The 25,307-nt window shown below is 33.3% G+C and overlaps 1 protein-coding gene across 1 annotated transcript in view; it reads left to right on the top strand.

Moving 5' to 3' along the window:
• Positions 1 to 1,052: 1,052 nt before the first annotated feature.
• COL3A1 (collagen type III alpha 1 chain) overlaps positions 1,053 to 25,307 on the top strand; it is a 38,074-nt gene continuing 13,819 nt past the window's right edge. The window contains exons 1-29 of the mRNA XM_003253838.3: positions 1,053 to 1,248; positions 11,255 to 11,457; positions 11,692 to 11,742; positions 12,162 to 12,275; positions 13,548 to 13,628; positions 14,568 to 14,621; positions 15,077 to 15,130; positions 15,898 to 15,951; positions 16,596 to 16,649; positions 16,805 to 16,858; positions 17,499 to 17,552; positions 17,982 to 18,026; positions 18,164 to 18,217; positions 18,676 to 18,720; positions 19,381 to 19,434; positions 19,852 to 19,950; positions 20,498 to 20,542; positions 20,694 to 20,792; positions 20,994 to 21,047; positions 21,176 to 21,283; positions 21,499 to 21,552; positions 22,139 to 22,237; positions 22,572 to 22,625; positions 22,827 to 22,925; positions 23,517 to 23,570; positions 23,688 to 23,741; positions 24,049 to 24,102; positions 24,619 to 24,672; positions 24,981 to 25,025. Of these exons, the coding sequence (XP_003253886.1) occupies positions 1,170 to 1,248; positions 11,255 to 11,457; positions 11,692 to 11,742; positions 12,162 to 12,275; positions 13,548 to 13,628; positions 14,568 to 14,621; positions 15,077 to 15,130; positions 15,898 to 15,951; positions 16,596 to 16,649; positions 16,805 to 16,858; positions 17,499 to 17,552; positions 17,982 to 18,026; positions 18,164 to 18,217; positions 18,676 to 18,720; positions 19,381 to 19,434; positions 19,852 to 19,950; positions 20,498 to 20,542; positions 20,694 to 20,792; positions 20,994 to 21,047; positions 21,176 to 21,283; positions 21,499 to 21,552; positions 22,139 to 22,237; positions 22,572 to 22,625; positions 22,827 to 22,925; positions 23,517 to 23,570; positions 23,688 to 23,741; positions 24,049 to 24,102; positions 24,619 to 24,672; positions 24,981 to 25,025 (2,022 nt within the window). The 5' untranslated portion in view covers positions 1,053 to 1,169. The remainder of the gene's footprint in view (positions 1,249 to 11,254; positions 11,458 to 11,691; positions 11,743 to 12,161; positions 12,276 to 13,547; positions 13,629 to 14,567; positions 14,622 to 15,076; positions 15,131 to 15,897; positions 15,952 to 16,595; positions 16,650 to 16,804; positions 16,859 to 17,498; positions 17,553 to 17,981; positions 18,027 to 18,163; positions 18,218 to 18,675; positions 18,721 to 19,380; positions 19,435 to 19,851; positions 19,951 to 20,497; positions 20,543 to 20,693; positions 20,793 to 20,993; positions 21,048 to 21,175; positions 21,284 to 21,498; positions 21,553 to 22,138; positions 22,238 to 22,571; positions 22,626 to 22,826; positions 22,926 to 23,516; positions 23,571 to 23,687; positions 23,742 to 24,048; positions 24,103 to 24,618; positions 24,673 to 24,980; positions 25,026 to 25,307) is intronic.

The following is a 25,307-nucleotide window of genomic DNA, read 5'->3' on the forward strand; positions in this document are numbered from 1 at the left end:
AGAAATATCTCCATTGCCAGATATAGCCTTATACTGTGGACAAGCATATTTTTCCTGCAGAGATTTATCAAAGACCTATAAATGGTATTTGCCCCTCTTTCAAATATGGCACAAAAATTACTGCTTAGATAGATCCAGAAATACATTGGAAAGTTTTGTGGATGAGGATCTGGAAAGTATACACATAAAAGTCCAGATTAGAAATATTTATATTAATCTTTAGAGTAATGCAGAAAAAATGACCACTTTCTCGGTACTCTTTTGCTATTCTATGTGATAAACTCTTTCTCTTCCAGTTTCCTAAAAAGTTATGTCATGAAAAGACTGAATTTTTCTCTAGAAAAATCTGCTCTGTCTTTCTCAAGCAACATAAAAATTGGAAATCTCACAAGAAAGCACTCTGGCTTGCTAAAGAAATTCGTGAGAAATGGAAACAGCTATAGATAAGTATCTAACTTTTAGGAAGCCATTCAAACATAGTTCAAATACTTTGTCTTTTGACATTTGCCGGAAACTTAACTTCTAGGACCCAGGGTGGGTGGATGAGTCGAAGGGGCAAACGGAGGCTTTTCTTTCAGTGAATCTCTTACAGTCCCCTATATAAATTGAGTTAGGATTACTTCTGGCAAAATCCCAACATAAAAATCTTCTAGGAAGATCAGATCTGCAAATTAGACGTACTAGATAAATGGGCATCAAGCAGTTTTTCAAAATTATGCAGTTGTTAACTTTATAAGGGGAAATAAAAATGTATGCATTTACGTTGTATGTATTAAAACAAGGCAGAGCATTTCTATACGTTCCTAAGTTATACAAACATATATGTAAGACTGAAATATGCAAAAAAAACTTTTACATAAGCAGATGCATACAAACTCCAGATGTGCTCTTTTTCTTACTGTGGGTTGTGTCTTCTATAAGGGAAAAAGAAATATTTATCATTTCTTTTACTGCTGAGGGGATGGGTGCGGCTCTCATATTTCAGAAAGGGGCTGGAAAGTGAGGGAAGCCAAACTTTTTCCTATTTAAGGCCAAAGCAAAGGAATCTCAGTGGCTGAGTTTTATGACGGGCCCGGTGCTGAAGGGCAGGGAACAACTTGATGGTGCTACTTTGAACTGCTTTTCTTTTCTCCTTTTTGCACAAAGAGTCTCATGTCTGATATTTAGACATGATGAGCTTTGTGCAAAAGGGGAGCTGGCTACTTCTTGCTCTGCTTCATCCCACTATTATTTTGGCACAACAGGAAGGTGAGTAGGTACTGATTTCAAGAAACTTTATGGGATTTTTGTCTTTTCTTCTCCTCACAAAGAGGGGTGTAAAGGGAAAAATCAGCTGCCTGATTAAAGATAATTTCCTCTATAAGCTCCGAATTGTGAAACGTTGAACTGACCATGGCTGTGCTTTTTACATTACTTGAAAATTAATAGCGTTATGTATGTATTTAAGAGTTCTGTGGTTGTTTAAGATAAGATGTTCTTGTACTAACTTGTTTTCATGTTAAAGGCACTGGAAACTTTTAAAAACGGCTTCAAAATTTTTCCCTCCTGGATTGTTAACATCTTGGAATACTTCCCCAGGCAGTCTGGAAGTTATTGGTCTCTTGCAATGATTTTATGTTCCTCTTTGTCTGCTGGATTCTTTGTAGGGTTAGAATATTGAGCATAGTTTTCTGAATAAGAATGCATTTCAGATATCATGGATTAAGAACAGTCTAAAGGAAGGTTCTATGCATTATCAGAATCATTGAATATATTTCTGTAAAATGGCTACAAGATACCTATAAACATTCTTCAAAGGGATCAAACTGCTAAAATATTTTATTATTCCTGTTTTTATTTTGTTTCAAGAATGATTGATTAATTCATCTTTTCTAGTAGCTTGATATTAAGGGACTAATATTTTCCACATAGTCTACATTTTAACCACATTCGCATTAATGAAGAAAATATTTTTTAAAATGTTTCAACAGGAGGTTTGACTTTACTGCAAACAAGGTAAAGATACTAGTACTGTTTGACTTCAGAAAGCTGTTTTGCTATATTTTCTAATAATTGCATGTAATGTTTTTCATATTCTAATTTCCCCTAAAAACACATTGTCTTATTATTTATGTGAAAATATTCTTTTATTTACCATAGTCATGAAAATGCTGGACAAATTGGAATACAAACTTCCATAGAAATAAATATTTAAGTGCTAAACGTAAAGATAGCTAGGAGAAATTATTAGACAACTTTTACTGCACATAACTAAACACGGTTACATTTACACCTATAGATTTTGCAAAGGACATTGCATGAAAATTTGGTTTTTGTTTGTAATATCAAATGTATTTGTTGTCCTTATAGGTAATACATGTAAATGTGTGTATGAGGGGAGGGGTAGATATACAATGAAATGTCTTCAGTTATATTCAGCCCATGGACACAAAAGAAAAGAAACACCCATTTTCCTTGTTCCCTTAATTTCCTCTCCTCCTTACCCCTCCTCTCCTTCCCTTTGCCCTCCTCCTTGTCTCTCCCCACCCCTTTTGGCTCCTTTAGACTTCTCTTCACTCATCACCCCACCCCTTCCTACGCAAGCCCATCTCTACTCCTCTCTCCTCCTCTGTCTTCCCTGCCTGTTACTCCCTCCCTACTCCCCATGTGGCCTCCTTATGCCTCCATTTCTTTTTTTAGTTCTCTCTCTCCTTGCCTCCTCACCCTTTCTTTCCCCTGAACTCTCAATCCTTCTTCCTTTCTTATTCCTCTCCCCTTTTCCTCCCTATCCTGCTCTTCCCAGGAGATGCTACAACTCACAGTCCTTTCTTAGGATACCAAATGACTGCTATCCCCCACCAACCATTTATTGAAAAGACTACAAACTTTGGGGTTTTAGCTCAAAAAATTGCAACATATTTGTAGTTGCCTAGTGGTTGCAAGCTTTTTATAAGCACTGTGGCTATTTTTCTTCTCAATCCAACTTTAGAGGGAGTGTTTGACACTTACAGTACCTTGACTTCACATTAAGTTCTGTTTATTTCCCTTTTTCTCTTTAGATGCAAAAAATAATCAATAAGTATAAAATTTTGCTGATATGTGTTTGTGTGTTCTTAAGCTCAAAAAGAGTGGAAAGAGAACTGTTCAGCCTATTTTTTTTTTCATGGATAAAAGTAAAGTTTAAGTGACTTAAGACAGTACATCTTATGTTCCCTATGGGTTTGACAAGAAAATTCTGCTATTAGATAAGCTTTGGAAAAGTTACAGGAGGTATCTGAATATACAGCACACTGAGAGCTGTCATAAAGTTCTGGGGTGGCATTTCTTATATATGCCCTCATAACTTCAGAGATGACACAGCTTTAATGAACACTCACTTCTAGTTCACTCACAGGCATTTTCTGGATACAAACAAGTCCTTTTAAATAATTTTGGTCTTCTTACAAATTTGTGAAAATTGTATTTAATTCATGTGTTTTATCCCACCAATGGAGAAACATGCTCTGTTTTATATTTCCTGTAGTTGATAAACATGCCAAATTTTAAGTGCAAAGATGCGTCACCTAGTGGCTGACAAGCCAGGTTAGCATTTACATAACGAATGCCAATATTAATGTTACGTAGCTGGCTTCGGTAGTTTCTAATGCGCTTTAAAAAAATCGTATGCGTGAATTTTAAATGTTAACACTGCTTTCCTAAGGAAATTAGTATGTTACGGATAAATATTGCAAACACATATACTGACACGAACACACAATGGTAACGATATTCAGAGTCTTTTTGGAAATTGGCTTAAATGTTACGGCCACTTAAAAAATGCCACATGTGACTATTGTTTAAATATATTTTTCATGTCTCTGATGAAGTCCTTATTTGACATAAGTATTTTATTCACTGCTTAATTGCTAGATAGATTATAGACAGCTGTTACTAAGTAATACTGCTCCATTAGGGCAGAAACAGAAACTTTATTTTAATTAAATGTTTACTAACGTTTGAGTTTCTATATTTTGCTACAGTGATAATTCCAGTAAAACAAACTGTAGGCCTCTAGTTGTTTTAGAATTTTAAGACTGTAAATGGACTCAGAGAATCAGTTTCTTATTAGACGTCATGAGAGTATATTTTTTCATTATGCTTTAAGAGGGAATTTGTAACTTGCTCAGGTAACATTCAAGTTTTCTGGTTTATGTTTGTCCCTACAATTAAGCACACTGAACTAACAGGAAAAGGTTACATAAATTTAGGAACAATTGCACTTTTAAGAGGAGAGGATGCATAGTTGCTCACATATCTCAGTGTCAGTCACCTAACATGGATCAGTGCTTTATTTGAGATTACAAAACTAGAAAATGACAGAGTCGAGGCTAGGACCAATATTCTGTTAAGTCTTAGATAATTACAGAACACATGTTAAAATCAGAATATTTTAATTTTCTTAGTTTCGTGACTATTTGTCATTGAAAGGAGATACTAAAAAAATTATATATCGTCCTAGAAAGTACATGAGCTAATAATGCATTTCTAAAGGTGAAAAAAGAATAGGTATTTTTCTGTTTAATATTCAATTTTATAGAGATTAGTACGTTTATTTTTTTAAAGCCCAGAAGCTCAGGATCTTATCATTTTAAAAGAAATTATCACCAGTTCTGTGTGAGTAGATAAAGTATTATAACACTTTGTGTTTTTCATCCATGATGCCTTGTATTTACTTACCTGAGCTTTTCTTCTAGGGAAAGAAAAGTGCTCAGGTAATACCAGAGCTTTGAAAAATTTGGATTTTCAAAAATACCTATTTATGTATAGGCCTTTAGATCATCTGATGTTGAATACTCTTTAAGTGATCTAAAGGCCTACACATAAAAAGATATTTTTATTAAATTCTGGAATTAAACATTTCAGCATTATAAGAAAAGAAAGCAAAGCCACTGGAACAATTCCGGGAAAGAAGGAAAGACTGTGATTAAATGCCTCTTAACTAATTCAGATTCCTGGATTGATGTCTTATCTACAGGCTTCTTTTTAAAAACCAAGAATGATTGGCTGTGAGTTTACCAGGATTATAGTTGAGGCTAAAGGACAGCTCCTCAGGAAAGCCCCTGTTCTACATCTACAGTCACATGCTGGACCTTGAGTTGTCACTCAGAGAAAAGAGTGCCATCTACCGAAACTCCGCAGTTTCCATTGTGAATGGCTTCTTTGGTGCAGAGTTCCAAAAATTATGTAGCCCAGCTCTTTAATTTTGTAACATCTAATGATATCACCGCCTTGAAGTGATTAAAGTAGATTGCTTAAGAATTAAAGCTTTAAAGATGAAAGATGTTATTGCTTTTGCTGGACATGAGGAACAGTTGTAAAGTTTCCAGGTCTACAATAACTTTCTGGAACCCTGTCAGTGAACTGTTTCTTGTGAAAGTTTTCCCTAAGATAAAAGCTCAATCCCATTGTTTCCACACTCAAAAAAAAAAAATAATAAAAAAAAGGTCATATAGTGTAAAAAAAAACTCTCCAGACTTTTCAAAGGGAAAACTTTGCCTGTTTCATGTCAAGATGACAACGGAAAAAATGAGATAGCTATTCTTACATAAATCATTTGTGAACTGCAGTTGGGGGAGTTACATTAACCACCAGAGTTTCAGTCTGTGTCTAATGAAAACACAGCAGAAGTGGATTCCTTTCAGATTAACTAATAAAACCCTTGTTTTTTTCCATGACTGAGGTCAAGCACTGCTGTTTAAAATGTAGTCTTGATGAACAAAATGAAACGTTGAACGAGGACGAGTCAAAATGCCCAAAAGATGTAAACATCAAAGAGAAAAGATCCAGAAATTATTAAAAGTTAAATTTCCCTTGAATTCTAGTATTAAGAAAGTACTGCTTCAGTAAAATGGCATATATTTTTCTGAAACTGTTTTTCTATAGTATTTTGTGTGGAGGATGACAGAGACTGCATTTCTCAAGTAAATTAAAATCACAGAAATACTCTTCGGAGTTGCATAGCATGTTCACAACTTTCCAGTTTCATTCAATGAAAACTTCTGATGAACTCAGATGTGTATTAACATGAATCATTTAGTAACTATATTTTCTGAAAAACAGTGTGTTAATGAGATATCTTAAATATATTTTTGCATTGGATGCAGAAGTCTTTTCTGTCTGGTACTATTGTTGTTAGAACCCTACTTTTTTGTATATAGCAAAATGTATGCAGGGTTTCTGAGTCACACATTTATTCTGTTGGTGGTCTGGATGTCATCAGGGTAGCTTTAGAGATATAACCCTTCTTCATAAGGTCAAGAGAAAATAAACAGGAGAATTTAACTCCAGATGGCATCTTCCTGTTTTGAGGCCAGATAGAAAAATATTTTGCAGAGAACTGTTCTCCTTAAAAATATACCTATCTAGATTCAGATTTTAACTTTGCAGGGATAAAAAATCATATGGGACAGTGCTTTGGAGTTGGCTTCTTTAATCGCACTCAGTTTTGAAATAGCAGAAAGAAAATAGAATGCAGTAATTAAGAGTATCAAATTTAGAGAAAGCCTTCTTACACTCAGATCTTCTTTTTTACCCTGACTGTGTAACCTTGGGAACATTACTTAATGTTTCTGTGGTTAAGATTCCTCATCTGTAAAATTAGGATTATGACAGCTCTAAGCTCATAAGGCCTTTGGGAGGATGAAGCAAAATAGATATTCAAACTACTCAGAGCAGTGCCTACAAGATAGGAGGTACTATAGCACTAGTTTTACTAATGCTGGCAAATAAAATTACTCTAAGGAAGAAATTAAAGTACTTAGTAACTTAGTGATAAGGATGGTGAAATGTAAAATTTTATTTATAAGACTATACAATTTAAAGTTGTTTGCCAAATGTAATAAGACAAGTAGAATATATTCTCTTCAATGACTTTATAATTTGACAATAAGCAGATTTTATTATATACGCAATTGCTGGTGGTTAGATATATGATACCTAAAATTTTCTAATTATCTAATTATTTTTATTTTTAACAGGATAAAATATTAATCAACTTAAACGACATTTATAACTGGAGATTGAAAAATCATACATCTATAAAATATGAAACAAGAAAATATCTACAAATGATACTTTATCAATTTTTTTTCCTGGAGGTAGCAAGAATAAATAAAATCTTATTTTCTATTCAAAACAGTGCTTTTAAATTAAAATTATTCACCTAGAATGTCTACAGATACTTTCTTTAGAGTCCTTTTTGTTAAGTAATCTAACATATTTTAACATACTCTGATAAATACATAAGCAGCAGAAAAAATATTTTATTAAAATTTATGTTTTCCAAACAGTATCATTTAAAAGGCAAACCAAACATATTTCAATTGGAAACTATATGAATGCCAAATACTCACACGTACAAAATATTTAGCTTTCTAAAGTAACGAAAATAATTATGATAATTTATATATCATATTTGTGATTCTTAGATTTTCAGATTATACAGCAGCTTTTCCCAGATACGGATTTAGTAAGAAGAGAAAAGGAAAAAATATTCACTTTTCATTCAAGCCAAATTAACTAATTTAATTAGGTGCTTTAGGGAATAATATTATTGCTCTAAAAATAGTATTAAGACAAACATAACATTCATTTTTTGTCCAAACAATATGATTTCTTCAAGTCAGCATGATTTAACATGAAGAATGGAAAGAAAAAAATCACAAAATAGTAAGCTTTATGCACATCTAAAAATATGGCTTTATTTTTCTCTAAAATTCCAAAATAGAAAACCAGGAAAGAAGCAGCTAAGAGTGGTTTAAGACATGTGTTAGCTTCAATATGTTTTATATTATAGATTCCAGCAAGGAGATGATTGAGTTTAATACATTGCTTCTGTGATCACAAGTAAATGTCTTTCAGAATTGTACTTAGTAGTAACGAACAGAAACACCAAATGACATGGGAGATGGAATTTAAAATTAATTATAAATTGGAACCGAGAGATTTAATTTAAACAACTAAAATAATGGAAGTAATTGGAAAGTCCATTACTTTCCAATAGTAAAATGAAATTATTTGCCTTTTATTTAATATTTTTGGAAAAAATTAACATTTTTTTAACCAAAGCTACTCTGAATACAGATATCTTAGAAATGAAGAGAATAATATGAGATGACTTACTTCTAAATCCCATTTTCTATTCTATTTCTAAATGTTGGCAATGGCTAACTAGAGCATTTTTATTCCTCTAGAAACAAAACATTCTTTTCCTTGACTTTGCCATGATTTTCGCACATATTACTAGATATTAAATGAAGGTCCATGAAACATCAGTCTAAGAGGTTTAACTTTCAGTAGAATATATTGCTAACTATATTTTGTCATGCATGGAATAATAAAAGAAGCTATACAAAACTATTTTTTTTTTCAGCAAAGGTAACTAAAGTAGAAAAACAGAGAAAGGGCTAATTTCAGCCACAAGTTTTTACAGGAACTGACTTTTCAGGAGAGCCAAATTTATTTCAAGTGGATGCAAAATAAGTTATGGCAATAAACAATGTTGCATTACTTCTTATTTTTTAAGCATTCCAACTCTCTTTTTTTTTACTTAAAACAATATGACTTTCTAAAGTAAAACAAAACATGCATGCACCATGTTGACTGTCATGTGCAGGTGAGAAGAAAAAAATATTTTAAGAATATGATAATTTTTAAAATTGCACTAAAATAATCTTTATATTGAGGCCTCTGTGTTTTAAAAAGTACTATATGTTTCTAATAAAATTTGGAAACAATAAGCTAAATAACAAGGTTAATATTTATAACATTGCGTTTAACCCAATTTTAACAAACTCATTTACAATTTTAATAAGTGAATATTGTCCTCATTTATTTAATAATTAGCAGAACAAATGGAAAGTACTGTATTTCTAATGATGCAAGGACACCCTTAATAAGACATAAACATAGGAGGATGAATACACAGGAGGGAAAAGTATTTATGTTAATTTCTAGGCAAATCAAGAACATATAGAAGATACTTAAAATAGGAAATGTTTGAGCCTAGCTTTAACTATTATCTTCATTTGTCTTTAATATGCCCTTAGTATTCAATAGCTGTTTTTCATAATCCACATGCTATATTAAGTGTGAAAAGATATTGCTGATCCAGAGGCAAAGAGCTAAAAGAATCATCCGTACAATCTAACAATGTTTTTGAGGATGGATCTGGGGAGCTTAAAATACACATTATTAATGGGAAAATCTTGAGCTGAAACTAATCTGTAGGAACATTTCATATAAAGTTGATTTGGAGAAAATTTTTAAGTGGTTCATTTTGAGAACAGGAACCAATGTAATTACAGTGTTCCATGTAATTTTACTGCACAATCTTCCAACCCCAAATTTTCGGACCTTTTCTGCAAACTGGTGAACTTAGTACTTAAATATAAGATGCCAGTTCTGTCTAGAGAACAAAATGAGTTTAATGCATAGACTCACCTATGTTATTACTCTTCATACCAATGTGTAAATGACTGTTTGCTCTTCTCTTAAATATATTTTCCATAACACCGTTCAAATAGGCCTACTTCATTTCCACTGAGATAAGTATTTTGGTATTCAGCTTTTATATTCACTAAGAATTAAGAAATGCTCTTTTAAAAGCTTAGGAAATGTATATAGAAAATATATCCCATGTTCTCATATATGTGTTTCAAACACAGGGGAGGAATTGGAATAACTTTTCTAAATAAACAAGTTATTTGCCTACTTAAAATTGCAATTAAAAAATGAAGCTTTCCTTCATTAGCTGGAAACTACATTGAGAAATTGTAACATGAAGAAAGAATGGATTTTTGAAACTTCTCAAATAGATCAAGTGTGTTGTACAATATCATTAAATTTGTATCAGAACACATAAATGGAAATGAGATGGGGAAGCAATTTCAGTCTAGAGTCTAGGTTTTGAAATTCTTTTTGGTGAACATTTACTAAATCAGCTAAACATTTCAACTCATTTAAATACAAACCTAAATTAGTATTACCCTAGACAGAGAGATGACATAGAAACAAGAACTTGAAAGGTGATTTTTTGTGGCTGCATGTAGTGCCCAGATAGAAAAATCTTAGGACCACTAAAAGGACTCTTGACCACTAGGCAGCAAAAACTAATTTTGAACTACTTGCCTACTCAGAAGCAGGCCTCTTTCAGTAGACGTTTTAAATATCTTGGCTTTGAGAAAATAAAAATTTCACCGTCTCACAAAAATATAAATTACTGAACAACATCATTTGTTGTTTGCAAAAATTTTTGCAGATGCTTAGAAACTTATTATTTATTTACTCAGTTACTGGCAAACTATCATACTAATCATCAAGAACTAAAGTTGTATTTAACCACAATACACAGCTAATGCTTTAAGAATTGAGACCAGGTTTTGTTTTGGCAATTCCTAAGCTGATTCATAGTTAATAGCTGCTGAAATTTCAGTACCTTGTATATAATTATGAAGCAAGTCTAAAATTTTGGTTGAAACAATTTTTTTTTACCATTTTAAGCCACAAATACAGATGGTTATGATTCATATTTTCCCTATTATTTTTACTTATTCCTTGCCAATATTTATTTTAAAAACATCTTTTTCTTTTCTTTTTGGTGATTTGGAAATGTCTTTACATCCATATGGAATATACAATATATTATGTCATATCATGTTGACATATTAATGCCAAATAGAGCTAACAGTGACATTCAATACACACAATAAGTTCTGTTAAAGCTTTCCCAGGAAAATCTGGTGGAGTTTTATGGTGCCAAGATTAGCTCAGTTTTCCCCTGAATTTCTCAACTAGGTTAATAAAATCCAGAAAGTCTTCAGAGTTAGACAAAATCATCTTTTTAGTTTAATGCTCCCATCTGCTGTTAAGGCAAAGAATAGCAATTGGGTAGAAAAGCTGATTTTCAATTTTGCCTTTAATAAATAAATATTTAAACGCTTGTGTGATATACATTGATGTTAATTCTTACTATAAATGAAATTAAAATACCTGTTGGTCTTAAGGAAAATTGACTACGGTGTGTCAATTTTATGTTAATAAGCAGATATGATATTTTAATTAATTTCTTGCTACTTAGCAAATTACATAGGACAAATATAATTTCCTAATGAAAGGAAGAAATTATTTGTTTCAAACCATTTCAACTTTGGCTATTGTTAATAGTCTTGACAGAGTAACAAAAATCACATTTCAGCAAAATCTAAGGAAACTTCACGTCATCTGATTTGTTTTTCAGCTGTTGAAGGAGGATGTTCCCATCTTGGTCAGTCCTATGCAGATAGAGATGTCTGGAAGCCAGAACCATGCCAAATATGTGTCTGTGACTCAGGATCCGTTCTCTGCGATGACATAATATGTGACGATCAAGAATTAGACTGCCCCAACCCAGAAATTCCATTTGGAGAATGTTGTGCAGTTTGCCCACAGCCTCCAACTGCTGTGAGTTTAAACATAAACTGTACATCTTCAGTATTCATATTTAGACACATGAATAATTCCTATATCATAGGAGCCTAAAAGGAAATGAAAGTCATGTTGGTCAAATAGCCATATTTGTATTACAAGTAAAAAGTGGACGTTTCAATTTAAAGATAAGGATTGGTTAGAATCTGGGTTAATAAATAATATGCAAATTCTGTGTCTTGTTTAACTTGTTTCTTTTCCATTTATTAGCCTACTCGCCCTCCTAATGGTCAAGGACCTCAAGGCCCCAAGGGAGATCCAGTAAGTAAACATTCTTCAGTAGAATAAAATTAATACTAATGGTAATTCTAGTAAGAGTTTGCTTTTTCTAGATTTGAACTTTCATCATACATTCTCTTTATTACCACATATTTGAATAATGGCACCAAACAACAGACTGAGAATCCATAATTGTACATGTAAAGATTTCAATTTCCCAAACTTCATATTATGTCTCCGCCCCCATGATCAGTTTAAAGAAAATGTGTAGGTCAATACACAAAAGGAATATATTATACTTAAATTATTCACAAGATTTTGATTAAAAAGTATGTGTTATAAAGAAAATATATTACTTATACTGTTTCCTAATATTATAAGGTGGAGAAACACCAATCTGATAATGATTCTGAATCACCAGGATTTTTCACTATTTAATTTATTTTTATCTCTTTTTTTAGGGCCCTCCCGGTATTCCTGGGAGAAACGGTGACCCTGGTATTCCAGGACAACCAGGTTCCCCTGGTTCTCCTGGCCCCCCTGGAATCTGTGAATCATGCCCTACTGGTCCTCAGGTATAACAAATTACGGTACTTAAAAAATGCCCTCGTAAAACTATCTAGTTCATCTTCTTTCTTTACTCGATATTACATCTCACTATTACAAGTTCTTTGTATCTGTTCTCTGATTCTATGTATTTAACAAATCCTTATTTAGTGCTTCTATGTATTAGGCACTATTCTAAGTGCTTTCTAAGTATTCATTCTTCCTCATAATACTAATTTCATTGCTACTATATCCTTGGAAAATTTGCCAATTTCTCAGCAGATATATGGCATACACATTATTTTTAAGAAGTGAACTATCAACTTACAAAAAAACCCTAAATAATTTAGTTAGTACTATATCTATACTTTATTCTCCTACTAACACCAATGTCAAAGCCTCTAAAAGTTTAGACAAAAAGAAGTTGAAGAACTGTAAATACTCCTATTGAACAGGATTATTTCTGCCTATGAAACTGCTCTTGCTAATACTTCTGAGCACATCTTGCTTCTCCTGAAGCATGGCAACCAAATAAATCTGCATGTAAAACAACCAGACAAATAAATATGACAAAATTTCTGTTGCATGGAATTAGGTGAAATAAGAAAATATATTACACAAATCTTTGTGAGGTTAAAAAGTGCTTTTCAAAAAGCAATTCAACAAGAACCAAAGTATATTGTCTAAGTTATTCTTATTCTAGTAACCAAATAGAACCTAACTCTAGAACTAGAACTCAGAATTTAAAAAAGCTTCAAAGAAATCTAATAAGCATATGAGCCTTCCTACTATTTTTTGGTTTATTTTCTATGGAGATGTTTATTTTTGAGTGAATCTTTTAGTTATTAACCTGAATCCAGGGGATATGAATTTTACTTGTATCATTAAGTGTTGGAAAAATAATTTGCCTTCATTTTTTGCTCAAAATGAGAAGGTGTATTATATGACCTCGAGACTCTTTTGGCTTAAAACAGCCTATGATCCTATGTTTGTAATGATGTAGATACTGCTTAGAAATAATACCTTAAGTAAGCGCATAATAGGAAAAATTGGGGAGAACCAACATTGAACACAGTGGAAAGCTTTGTGCATCACACAAGAAAATGCTTCTGTAGGATATCTAATGTCTAAATCTACAGAAAGACAGGATAAACAAGATAATTAGTGGATACATACCACATCTTTTGGCACACAAAAACCTATCAGTAGGTAGTAGATGTTGCATGCACTTCTAAATGCTTTTTAAAAGAATTATGAACTGTCTATTAAAATGATCATATCTATTTGTCTCCTTGCCACAGAACTATTCTCCCCAGTATGATTCATATGATGTCAAGTCTGGAGTAGCAGTAGGAGGAATCGGTGGCTATCCTGGACCAGCTGTATGTACAAATGTTTCTCAGCATTTTAGAGCTTTATTATCTTTCCGGTTTGTAAAATCTTGAATGGTTGCTCTTCTAGGAATTCAGTATTTGTATGGAATTGTACAAAATATCTTACTCCTACTAAGGTTGGAAAAGAAAACGGTAGCATTATCATGTTCTTTCTATCTCATTCACATTATTAAACCTATTTTTAATCACATATAAACTTTTTATTAAAAAACAAAAACCAAAGTCAACACTTAACATTTCAGAAAAGTGTTTATAAGAGAAAATGGAAATATACAAACTACTGTTTTATAAATTTACTATCAGCATTTAGAAACAGCATGTTACAAAACTGAAACATACTGTTTTCAGCATGCTGAAGGTTTTCTAGTTTAATATGTATTTCTGAACAATGATAAATCAATTGTCCTATGTATGATGATTCTTGTGTGATCATATAAATCTCTATGTCAGTTAACTCTGTGATAGATATATCAATATAATTATGGACTTTAGGGTTGATTTACATTAGTATTTTAGATACTTGATTATAGGATTTGTAGTGTGACAATAAATGTTTTTCTGCACTGAGTTTGGCTGCCAAGCAAGAAATGGCTTCTTCACCAGTGCAATATAATCCTAACATTGCAGGGATTTTCATAGCATTGTGTACTAATTTTTCCAGATTTTTAATTCCCTTCCTTAAGAGTTCAGGACAACATTTTATAACATTTATTAATAATTTATATGGAATCTGTGAGAATTTCATTACAGTAATGTTTGCTTACTAAGATCTTCATTATAGATCTCATGAATACTTATCAAAAAGTTATCAAAAGATGAGATATAGTTGTTCATAGTTTTAACAATGCTAGCGTCATCGCTCTGAAGCACGGATAAAGTATATTTTGCATTCGTTTATTTTGTTTTTCATTCAAATTCACATTCCAGGGCCCCCCAGGCCCTCCCGGTCCCCCTGGTACATCTGGTCATCCTGGTTCACCTGTAAGTATAGCCATTAGTGGTGTTTTCTTCTTCATTTTTAGAAAAATCAAATTTATACATATTCTGCTGTAATTCAGCCATTCCAGCATGCATAATCCCTGTTAACTAGCGAAATCATAACCAAGAAACTGATTAAGGCTTCAAAGATGGAATTCCATATTTAATTCCTTTCCACCAACAGTTATTAGCAATTGAAACCTTGGTAAAATTAAACCACATTAATTTGCATGTAATATGGCTTTTAGTTCAAAACCATTCAGTTTCGATGGATTGCAATGAATGGAATGAAATACATTAACTTCATTCTGATCTGAAAAAAATTTGGTCTCAATATTTATAAACTGGAGTAAAATTTGCTGATTACATTCACAATCCTGATTTCTTACTGTCAAGATGTAAATGAATTACATGACGATTTTGTTACTTTAAAAATATTTACATATTCTACTCACTAGGGATCTCCAGGATACCAAGGACCCCCTGGTGAACCGGGGCAAGCTGGTCCTGCAGTAAGTAAAAATTCAATTTATATTTAATAAGTTGATAATTCTATATGGAACCCACCTGTGTTTTCTAAAACAAGTATAGGTCCTTACAGAATGAAGATTAAATTTACCCTTAAATTTGTAAATAACAAATAGCATTCTATTGAGTCTTTTGGATTCTTTCAATTGTTTAGCTATCTTAGAGACACTAGTTAATAAAGGAATTCCCTCATCATTAGCCATCAAAATAGTCCACTTCCCAGAGATGATAAAAATTCTGTATATATTAAATATAGATTTCATTTTTCAGTAACCACTCAGTTCACTCTTATATCTAATCTATTGATAAATATAGTTATATATATTTACGTATGTAAATATACATATACATGTATCTTAGGCAGTCGAAATAAACATAATCTAAGAGAGTCCTTTAGAAGCATATGCTCTGTAAATAAGCAAGTAAAATAGTTATTTAAATACAATATTTCACGAAATTTAGAAATACCTGTATATTTAGATATATTTAATATCCCAAAACGTGTAGAAATGCATTTGGATTTATAAATACACACATAATATAAAATACAGATATGTGATGCTTTTAATTTTTATTAACAGTAAGTTAATATAATAGGGGTATAATATTAACTTAGTATCATTTTCATTATGAGAAACATTAAAAGTATTTTCTAAAAGGAGGTTCCTTCTGGGAATACATACACTGTGTAATAATAAATTGTAACAGAAAAACTTACAAATCTATTCATTTCTTATTTTCTTATTTTCAGGGCCCTCCAGGACCTCCTGGTGCTATGGGTCCATCTGGTCCTGCTGGAAAAGATGTAAGTTTTTAAAAATTAAATAAGAATACAGCAAAATTTAACTTGGTGTATTCTAAACAGTATATGCTTTATGTCAGAATCCCGGAAGAAAAAAAAGTTCGTCAAAATATTGTTGTTTTAACAACATTTTAGTTAATACTAATCTTTGAGTAGCTATACAGTATTTGCGTACCTATATATATCATTTGTTGAATTCCAAAATAAAATCCTTAAAGTGCTTTTTGACTACTGAGAAGACTCATCCATTGAATATATCATTTAACTGGAGGAGAAATAGGTGTCTCTGCCTGCCTCTTGTAATGATGAAATTGATACCACTATTTAATAAACTTGAGAAGTTGTAGATGCCTTCAATTCAATGGCATTCCTTCTTTCCCTTTTACTCTCCAATGCCTAATTCTTTTCACTGGGTTATGTTATTTCAGTGATTAGAAGCACCTGCATTATCTCTTTATAAGCTTATGTCAAAGTGGGAAAGGTCTTCCTCATGCCTTCTACCAAGAAAGCTGATCTCAACTATCCATTTTGTGTAACCATTTTAATGAGTCCTTTGCAAGAAAAATGCAAAGTAACCATTTTGCTTATTGGCTACAATGTATTTTCTCATACATGAGCACCTATGTATTCTTTATTTCTCTACCTAGGGAGAATCAGGTAGACCCGGGCGACCTGGAGAGCGAGGATTGCCTGGACCTCCAGTAAGTCTTCAGCATCTAATAAATTAATTGGAATAATCTTAGCTCGAAAACTATTACGTAATTCAATGGAATTAAACTTAAAAACAAAGTGTTTTACTACTAGATTGTGCTTCTATTTGAAGGTTCATTAATATTTTTTCATTCATTATTTTTAGGGTATCAAAGGTCCAGCTGGGATACCTGGATTCCCTGGTATGAAAGGACACAGAGTAAGTAGAGTTTCTAAGTTGTTTACAAGGTATTCCGCTGGGCTATTTTTACTGGCCTAACCAATTTTACTGGACAATTATGTGCCAAAAAAGATGATTCTGACAATTAATTAATTTGATATTTTTAAGTCTACCAAGTTTGTTTGTTGACCAAACTAGTCATTTTTTGCAAAATAGAGGAGTTGATTTCTAGTGTAGAAAATACTCTTGAAAAATATCGTTTTCTTACTACCACTATCAGAAAAATAAAAACATTTTATGAATTATGTTTTTTATTGACTTAATCTGATTTATAGATTGAGTTGAACAACTTTATTCTATGCAAAACATTTAGTACATTCAACCAACTGTGCCTACAACCTATCAACTTAATTATAATAAAATCTATGAAACTCATGTTTGCTACTCTATGGTTAAGGCAACTTTCCTATCAGACTAAATTGCACTTTCTAGTTGGTTCATGTTTTCCTGCTGTAAAATCAGTATGAAATGTCTTCAACCCCTTTAAACAAGTTTTAAATTATTTAAGCTAATTTTGAAGTAGTGTTATAAAGACCAATTAGAAAAGTTCAATGTAAACTTTGTCATTCTAGATTATTAACAGATTTTAATAATTTTGCTATTTTTATACATTTCTTAGGGCTTCGATGGACGAGCTGGAGAAAAGGGTGAAACAGGTGCTCCTGGATTAAAGGTAAATCACAACAAAAATCATATTTTCATAAGTAAATTCATTAAATATTAAAGCTACTTTTAAGATTCATATTGTGAGCCTTAACTTGTTTTCTGAAATTTACCTGAATTTTACCTATTAGGTGTGAATAATGGTAACTAATTGAGATATTCTATTAACGCTTCCATGAAAAATGACAATTTGAAGAGTCTAGATTAGAAATAGTTGAGCATCTTAGTATAACTTATCAATTACTTCACTTTAGTCTTTAAGTTTTTAAATACAGAAATTGAGATTTCTGGTAAATAAAATACTAACAGAAAATTAATATTGTTAAAATGTATATCTTTTTCTAGGCTCTATAAACTTTTCCATAATATTCTGTATTTAAAAATCTATAATATTTTCTTCCTCTTATATAAAATAGTAACATATTTTATATGTATCTAGGGTGAAAATGGTCTTCCAGGTGAAAATGGAGCTCCTGGACCCATGGTAATTATGTTTCTTATGTATAATTTTCAGTTTTATCATTAACCTCATTGTTACCTAAAATTAGCTTTGCTCCCACCCCAACTGTTCTTACACGTGTCAAGATTAGAGTAAGACCATATTTCAATTTTACTCTGTAGGGTCCAAGAGGGACTCCTGGTGAGAGAGGACGGCCAGGACTTCCTGGGGCTGCAGTGAGTATTGCTGCTAAGACCACACAATTGCAACCCAAAGTGACAGATTGGTGACTCAGTAAAGTTTCAGGCTGTAAAAATATGTTAGGAAAAAGACCTTTCTACAAAATTATACTCAATGATACTGTGATAAAGTTTTGGCTATAGTTAAAAGGAAATGAATAATTGTTTTACAATTATTATCTCTACTGAGAATTTTTGTGTTAACTTTTCACATGTCATTAGAGCCATTATATCTGCATTCAGTCCTGAAAACACAGACTCCAGTCCTTCTACATTTGATTGTTGCTGTATATATCAGAATTGTAATCATTGACTTTAAAATATATAATTATTAGGCAGATTTCAATGTACTTGAAGAAAACTCAACTCACTTGAGTCAGAATTTTAGTCAAAATATTACTCATGACCAGCCATTCAGAATTAAAAAGATATTTGATGTAAACTTCTCTTTTTAGGGTGCTCGGGGTAATGACGGTGCTCGAGGCAGTGATGGTCAACCAGTAAGTAACTTTCTATCTCTTATTTGTTATAGGGTAATGAGAAGTTATGGATTGTGGATTATTTAATATTATATATATATATATATATACTGTTAGGTATATATATATGCATATGTATATATCTAATATACACATTAGCATCTCTGTTGACCATTTTTACAATTTAAAAAGTGAAAAAATATTGTAGCCCCAATACTCAATATTGTATATATACCTGTGATTAAAACTGACACTGAGCCCATAAACAAAATCTAGGTTCTGACACTCATTCTGCTTGATCAACTGCTAACATTTGAATGGTGCTCCCAATGTTAGTTAATATCCTATGTAAGACATGGCACTTTAAAGAGTCCTACAAAATGGATAAAATAGATGTTACCTCCATTTTGTAAACTGGAGTACAAAAGCCCAGGGAAAAGTAGCCTGCACTAAGTCACAGAATTCATGGCAATGTAGGGAGAAACTAAGAATTTCTAACTTCAGATTTCACTCTCTTCTTATTTTACCACATTGTTTCTCTATGTAATATCCATAAAATATGAATATCATTTTTATCTGCACAAATACCTTCTTTACTTTATATGTGCTCACGTATTTAGTAGTATGTCAGCTTTCATTTAGTCGAAAAAGAGCTCTTGAAATTGTATTTAATTTTTTCAGGGCCCTCCTGGTCCTCCTGGAACTGCCGGATTCCCTGGATCCCCTGGTGCTAAGGTAAACATGTGTTTCTATAGAAGGGTATAAAAATATCTTGGAGACAAGAGAAAAGCATTAGATTACTTCTTGCAACTGATTTTTTTAATCAGTCAAATGGATAGCTTTTATCTATACATGTCTTTAAAGCCTTATTCTTGATTCTAAAAGAGGTGTTGTCCCTAGTATTCAACTATCTTGATATTTCTTCTGATGCCTTCTGTTTTCCCCAGACTCTTTCTAGGAAACTGATAACACAATCACACACATAGTTACATTTTTCTCTGCCTTTATGACTAATGATTCCTTGCTTTACCTGCAGTATAGAGTCCTACTACTCCAACCTTTGGGAGATGTGTTTAAACAGGACTGAAGGGTGAAGTAGCTAAGTGAGCAGAAGTGGTAAGAGAAACTGACTACATAAGGTTTTACCATTAGGGTGAAGTTGGACCTGCAGGGTCTCCTGGTTCAAATGGTGCACCTGGACAAAGAGGAGAACCTGGACCTCAGGGACAGGCTGGTGCTCAAGGTCCTCCTGTAAGTATCATAGTTGAGAGGGAGAGTGCTGCTACACTTACTCCACGAAAGCATGTGCTTCAATATGGCTATCAATGAAAATTACTTTGAAAAAATTGTTGCTTAGTGCTCTAAAATGATCCTCCTGTGACACATACTGATTTGATTAGTAGTAAAAATGGTAGTTTTTGACTGTTGCACTATTCCAGAATTCATGATTTTTTATGTTTATATGAAAGAATAGAGGATAGAATAGTTTTCTGATGCTTTCAAGGATGTGCCCCAAGCTAATCACCAATCATAAAAATTCAGAGAAGAACCAAATTCAAAATCTCTTCTATTTATGTATCATTTAATAATTTATACCAAGTACATATTATCTCTAATTTATTTAGATAATGATGATTCTTTTGACTACATTTCGTACGTTGTGTTATAGTTGGAGGATTCACTTAATCTCTACAAAGCATAACACTCACCAATACATTTATTTTCACACAAACAACTTCAAATATATACGAACTATTTGCATTACTATTAATACATTATCTGTTTTTTGTATACTTAGGGCCCTCCTGGGAGTAGTGGTAGTCCTGGTGGTAAAGGCGAAATGGTAAGCTGTCCCCACTCCTCACCCTTATCTCATCCACACATTACTGGCTTCTTTTGCATTTTGCATGACAATAGGTTTGTGATATTTAAGTGAGATATTCATAAAAGAACATTCAAGTTTGGCTAATATAGTGTCTTTGGTTTGCTCTTAGGGTCCCGCTGGCATTCCTGGAGCTCCTGGACTGATGGGAGCCCGGGGTCCTCCAGGACCAGCCGGTGCTAATGGTGCTCCTGGACTGCGAGGTGGTGCAGTAAGTTGCCTTGTTTTTTCTCTGTTGACTGAAAGGTATAGTTTAATTCCATCAACAAAAAATTAATAGCAAAATTTTGCTCCCGTTCAGTTGAATTTATATTGACTTCACTCTTGTCTTGTAACTGAATTATGTGTTACTGGTGATGATTTGTTAGTCGAATCCTCCCTGTTCTTCAACCAAGACTTTGTTATACTTTAGGGTGAGCCCGGTAAGAATGGTGCCAGAGGAGAGCCCGGACCACGTGGTGAACGCGTAAGTTTTACTGCAACAGATCTGATTATTTTTTGAAAAAATGCAACATAATTAGAAAGTAAACAGGTAAAGACTTTGAACTAAATTCAGTCATAAATTCTTTATTTTACCATCTTTTTTTTTTTCAGGGTGAGGCTGGTATTCCAGGTGTTCCAGGAGCTAAAGGCGAAGATGGCAAGGATGGGTCACCTGGAGAACCTGGTGCAAATGGGCTTCCAGGAGCTGCAGGGGAAAGGGTATGTTTTCCATGGGGCATCTAAAAGAAAAACAGCATCACTGTCATCTAAATAAAACTACCTTCAGGGTGAGACAGCCAATTTTTCTGAAGTTGAGTGTTCAGTGGAAAATATTGTTTAAAGCATTCTATGACATAAAGATATTTGCTACTCAAGAATTATGAAAAAGAATTGTAATCCTTTGGACTGAAATACTCGTCTTTCATTATTTTCAGGGTGCCCCTGGGTTCCGAGGACCTGCTGGACCAAATGGCATCCCAGGAGAAAAGGTAGATAACTTTAGTTTCTATGTTCCTAAATGCTAGCACCACAAATAGGTAGTTCTTGTGTACAATTTCTCATTCATCAAAACCTAAATATCTGAAAAACATAGAGTTAAAAAAATTCCTGATGTAATGCATCCTCTGTTCAACCACTTTCCTGGCTTTGTAACTAAAGCCACTTACTTACCCTCTATGAGAATCCTTTACTTATCTGTTAATTGGAAAGCATTTATCTGAGCATCATTGCAAGAGTACAATAAACTAAAATGCCTGAAAAGTCTTTGAAAACTCTAAGGTTACATCCAAATATGATTTCATATCATTAAGATATTTGATTTTAGATGCACATAAATATATTTTTAAGCACAGTGAATACTGTTTTATTAAGCATGTGATGTTCACACAGTTACTTCAAAATTTTTTCAATATGGCAATCCAAGCTAAGATAACTGATTTTACATATAAATTTTTCAGCAACACACGAACCCTTTTTAAAAGTTCAAATGACGTTCTCTATTTGTAACCAAAATATTGTTGCTATCTAGGTTAGTGAAGGCTATTTTAATTTTTTTAAATTTCTTTCACTACTTAGGGTCCTGCTGGAGAGCGTGGTGCTCCAGGCCCTGCAGGGCCCAGAGGAGCTGCTGGAGAACCTGGCAGAGATGGTGTCCCTGGAGGTCCAGGAATGAGGGTATAGAGAAACATTTGTTTGAATGACACTTTAATTTAGATAGAAGAAAAGCAAGACAAATGAAGACAGATCAAAAGCAACTTAAATCAATCAGATTACGTATTTTGTAAGGCCCCAAACAAAACAAAATTCTTTTAAGTAAACTTAAGCCGAGATAGTTCAAGGAGAAGAGAACATAGAACACTTGCCTTAGATACTTTATAGACAGGAAAAAAGATGTGCAAATCTGAGGCTTCCCATATAAGTGAAAATATGAAAATCATATAAATAGTGTATGTTGTAATTTTTTATTGTTTCATTTTAAATCACCAAACAACTGACTTCTTTACTTCAGGGCATGCCTGGAAGTCCAGGAGGACCAGGAAGTGATGGGAAACCAGGGCCTCCTGTATGTACATTTTTAAAATCTCATTTTAAAAGGCCAGTTGAAATGGAATGTATATGTTGGCCTATCCTTGAGTGTGTGTGTGTGTATATATATCTATATATATATATATATGTAGATATATATACACACACATGCTATATATATAGTATGTTTTAATCTCATCTTTATTAAACTTTTATTAATGTAATTTTTTCTTATTAGGGAAGTCAAGGAGAAAGTGGTCGACCAGGTCCTCCTGGGCCATCTGGTCCCCGAGGTCAGCCCGGTGTCATGGGCTTCCCTGGTCCTAAAGGAAATGATGTGAGTTCCTCCATTAATTTCTTCAATAAATATTTGACTGGAAGGCTTTTATTTTCCATATGGAGTATAGAAATGGTCAAAACTCAGTCTCCTCTTCAAAGCATGGAGGGGTATATGAAAATCAAATTGCGTATAGGAAGGGAGCTAAATATATAATTGGTTATGGTTGTATGTGTGTGTATGGAGCAGGCAGATAAAAAATACGAGACAAGCCAGGTGCGCTGGCTCACGCCTGTAATCCCAGCACTTTGGGAGGCCAAGGCAGGTGGATCACCTGAGGTCAGGAGTTCAAGACCAGCCTCGCCAACATGGTGAAACCCTGTCTCCACTAAAAATACAAAGATTAGCCAGGCATGGTGGCGTGTGCCTGTAATCCCAGCTACCCAGGAGGCTGAGGCAGGAGAATCACTGGAACCCGGGGGGCAGAAGCTACAGTGAGCCAAGATTGCACCACTACATTCTAGCCTGGGCGACAGAGCAAGACTCAGTCTCAGAAATGTGTGTGTGTGTGTGTGTGTGTGTGTATGAGACAATAATATGATTAGTTATTGCCCCTTGAGAATTAGTAAATTCTGACCACTTCTTTTTTAGGGTGCTCCTGGTAAAAATGGAGAACGAGGTGGCCCTGGAGGACCTGGCCCTCAGGTATGTAGCTTTCATCAATTTATTTCTAGCCTTCTAATAGATGCGTTCATCTCCAACCTTGTGACTTCTCTCTGTAATCTGTATTATTTCTACTTCCCTAACTGTTCTTGTTTTTAGGGTCCTCCTGGAAAGAATGGTGAAACTGGACCTCAGGGACCCCCAGGGCCTACTGTAAGTTCACTCACATAAAATTGGAGATGAAAATAGGGTGGAGATGGGGCAGGAAGGCTTCAAAAATTACATAATCTCTGACACTATGTTATTATAGTTTACCAAAGCAATGATGAAACTTGCTGACCTAGTTATCTAGCTAAATGCTAGCATTGAGTTTAGAATGTACATGTGTGCTTTGGGTCCAGGTCCTCCCCTTTCTTCACATCACTACTTTTATAATTAAGCAACAGGCCTGTTGAAATGGATACTGTAGACTAAATACAAAAGGATGTTTATAACAGAGTGTATCATTATAACTTTCTAGGGGCCTGGTGGTGACAAAGGAGACACAGGACCCCCTGGTCCACAGGGATTACAAGTAAGAACTTGTTATTTAAATGTCATGTCATATCTGACCATCAAATTTTTTTGTGTCCCTAATAGATTATAATTTATCTGAAGCTTAACTTGTGAGTCTGTCCTTCATCTGGAAATAAAATGTTAGGCAATGTTAATAGATAGGCATATCTTCCATGTCCATTCCAGAGCACATTAATAAATTATTTAAAAGAATTAATGAAACTCAAATAATTCTATTTGCTTACACTTATTTTTATTATAACATAAATCCATATAGCCAAGTCTATCCTGCCATGCTCGTCAATACATTTTTATGTGTAGCAATTGAAAGAACAGAGAGAGATGAACATGGATTTGTAAGATATGATTATCACATATGTGTCACTGGATTTTGAGTGGCACAACGTTTCTACCCCTACAAGACCACTGAAACTTTTTTTTTTTAAATATCTTGCGGAAACATGTGTACATATGAGAAGCTTTTCTATAAGCCATGTTTGAGCTAATTACCTAATACAAATATGATTCTTTCTAGGGCTTGCCTGGTACAGGTGGTCCTCCAGGAGAAAATGGAAAACCTGGGGAACCAGTAAGTTACGTTTCATTTTTCAAAACTCAGAAACAAAAAGAATACATACTAATTGTTTGTCAACTATTAACTTCTTAATTTTCTTATGCCATGATATTTGAGATTTTTTGGTTTTGAAATATTATCAAAACAAATACAAATTATTTAAAAGATAACTATCATATAGTTTGAATTTTACCATAAAATAGTTTATAGTTTCAAGATTTGAAAAATTATACAGTATGCCAACATGACAAATGTGTATTTTGCTTATATTTACATAAAATGCATTCTGATATGGGCCTAATCGTATAATGCCAATCTCCCAGGGTCCAAAGGGTGATGCCGGTTCACCTGGAGCTCCAGGAGGCAAGGTAGTATTTCAATGTATTCTCTACCTTCTTCAGCATGTTATAGAGCAATTGATTAGTAGTATATTTTTAGTATATCAAGCCAAAATACTCTTCCTTTAAAAGAGCATCATTGCAAATGTTTGGTAAGTACACTTAGAGAAACTCAAGACATTTTCAATACATTAAATTTGCTTTAATCTGGAAGGTCCAATTCTCTGACGTTCATAATCACTACAGAATCAAATGTGGGCTTAAAATTTCAAATGGAAAAATATTGCCAATATGTTGATTCTATGTAGGAAA

Source organism: Nomascus leucogenys, chromosome 22a (assembly GCF_006542625.1).
Source record: "Nomascus leucogenys isolate Asia chromosome 22a, Asia_NLE_v1, whole genome shotgun sequence".
Lineage (NCBI taxonomy): Eukaryota > Metazoa > Chordata > Mammalia > Primates > Hylobatidae > Nomascus > Nomascus leucogenys.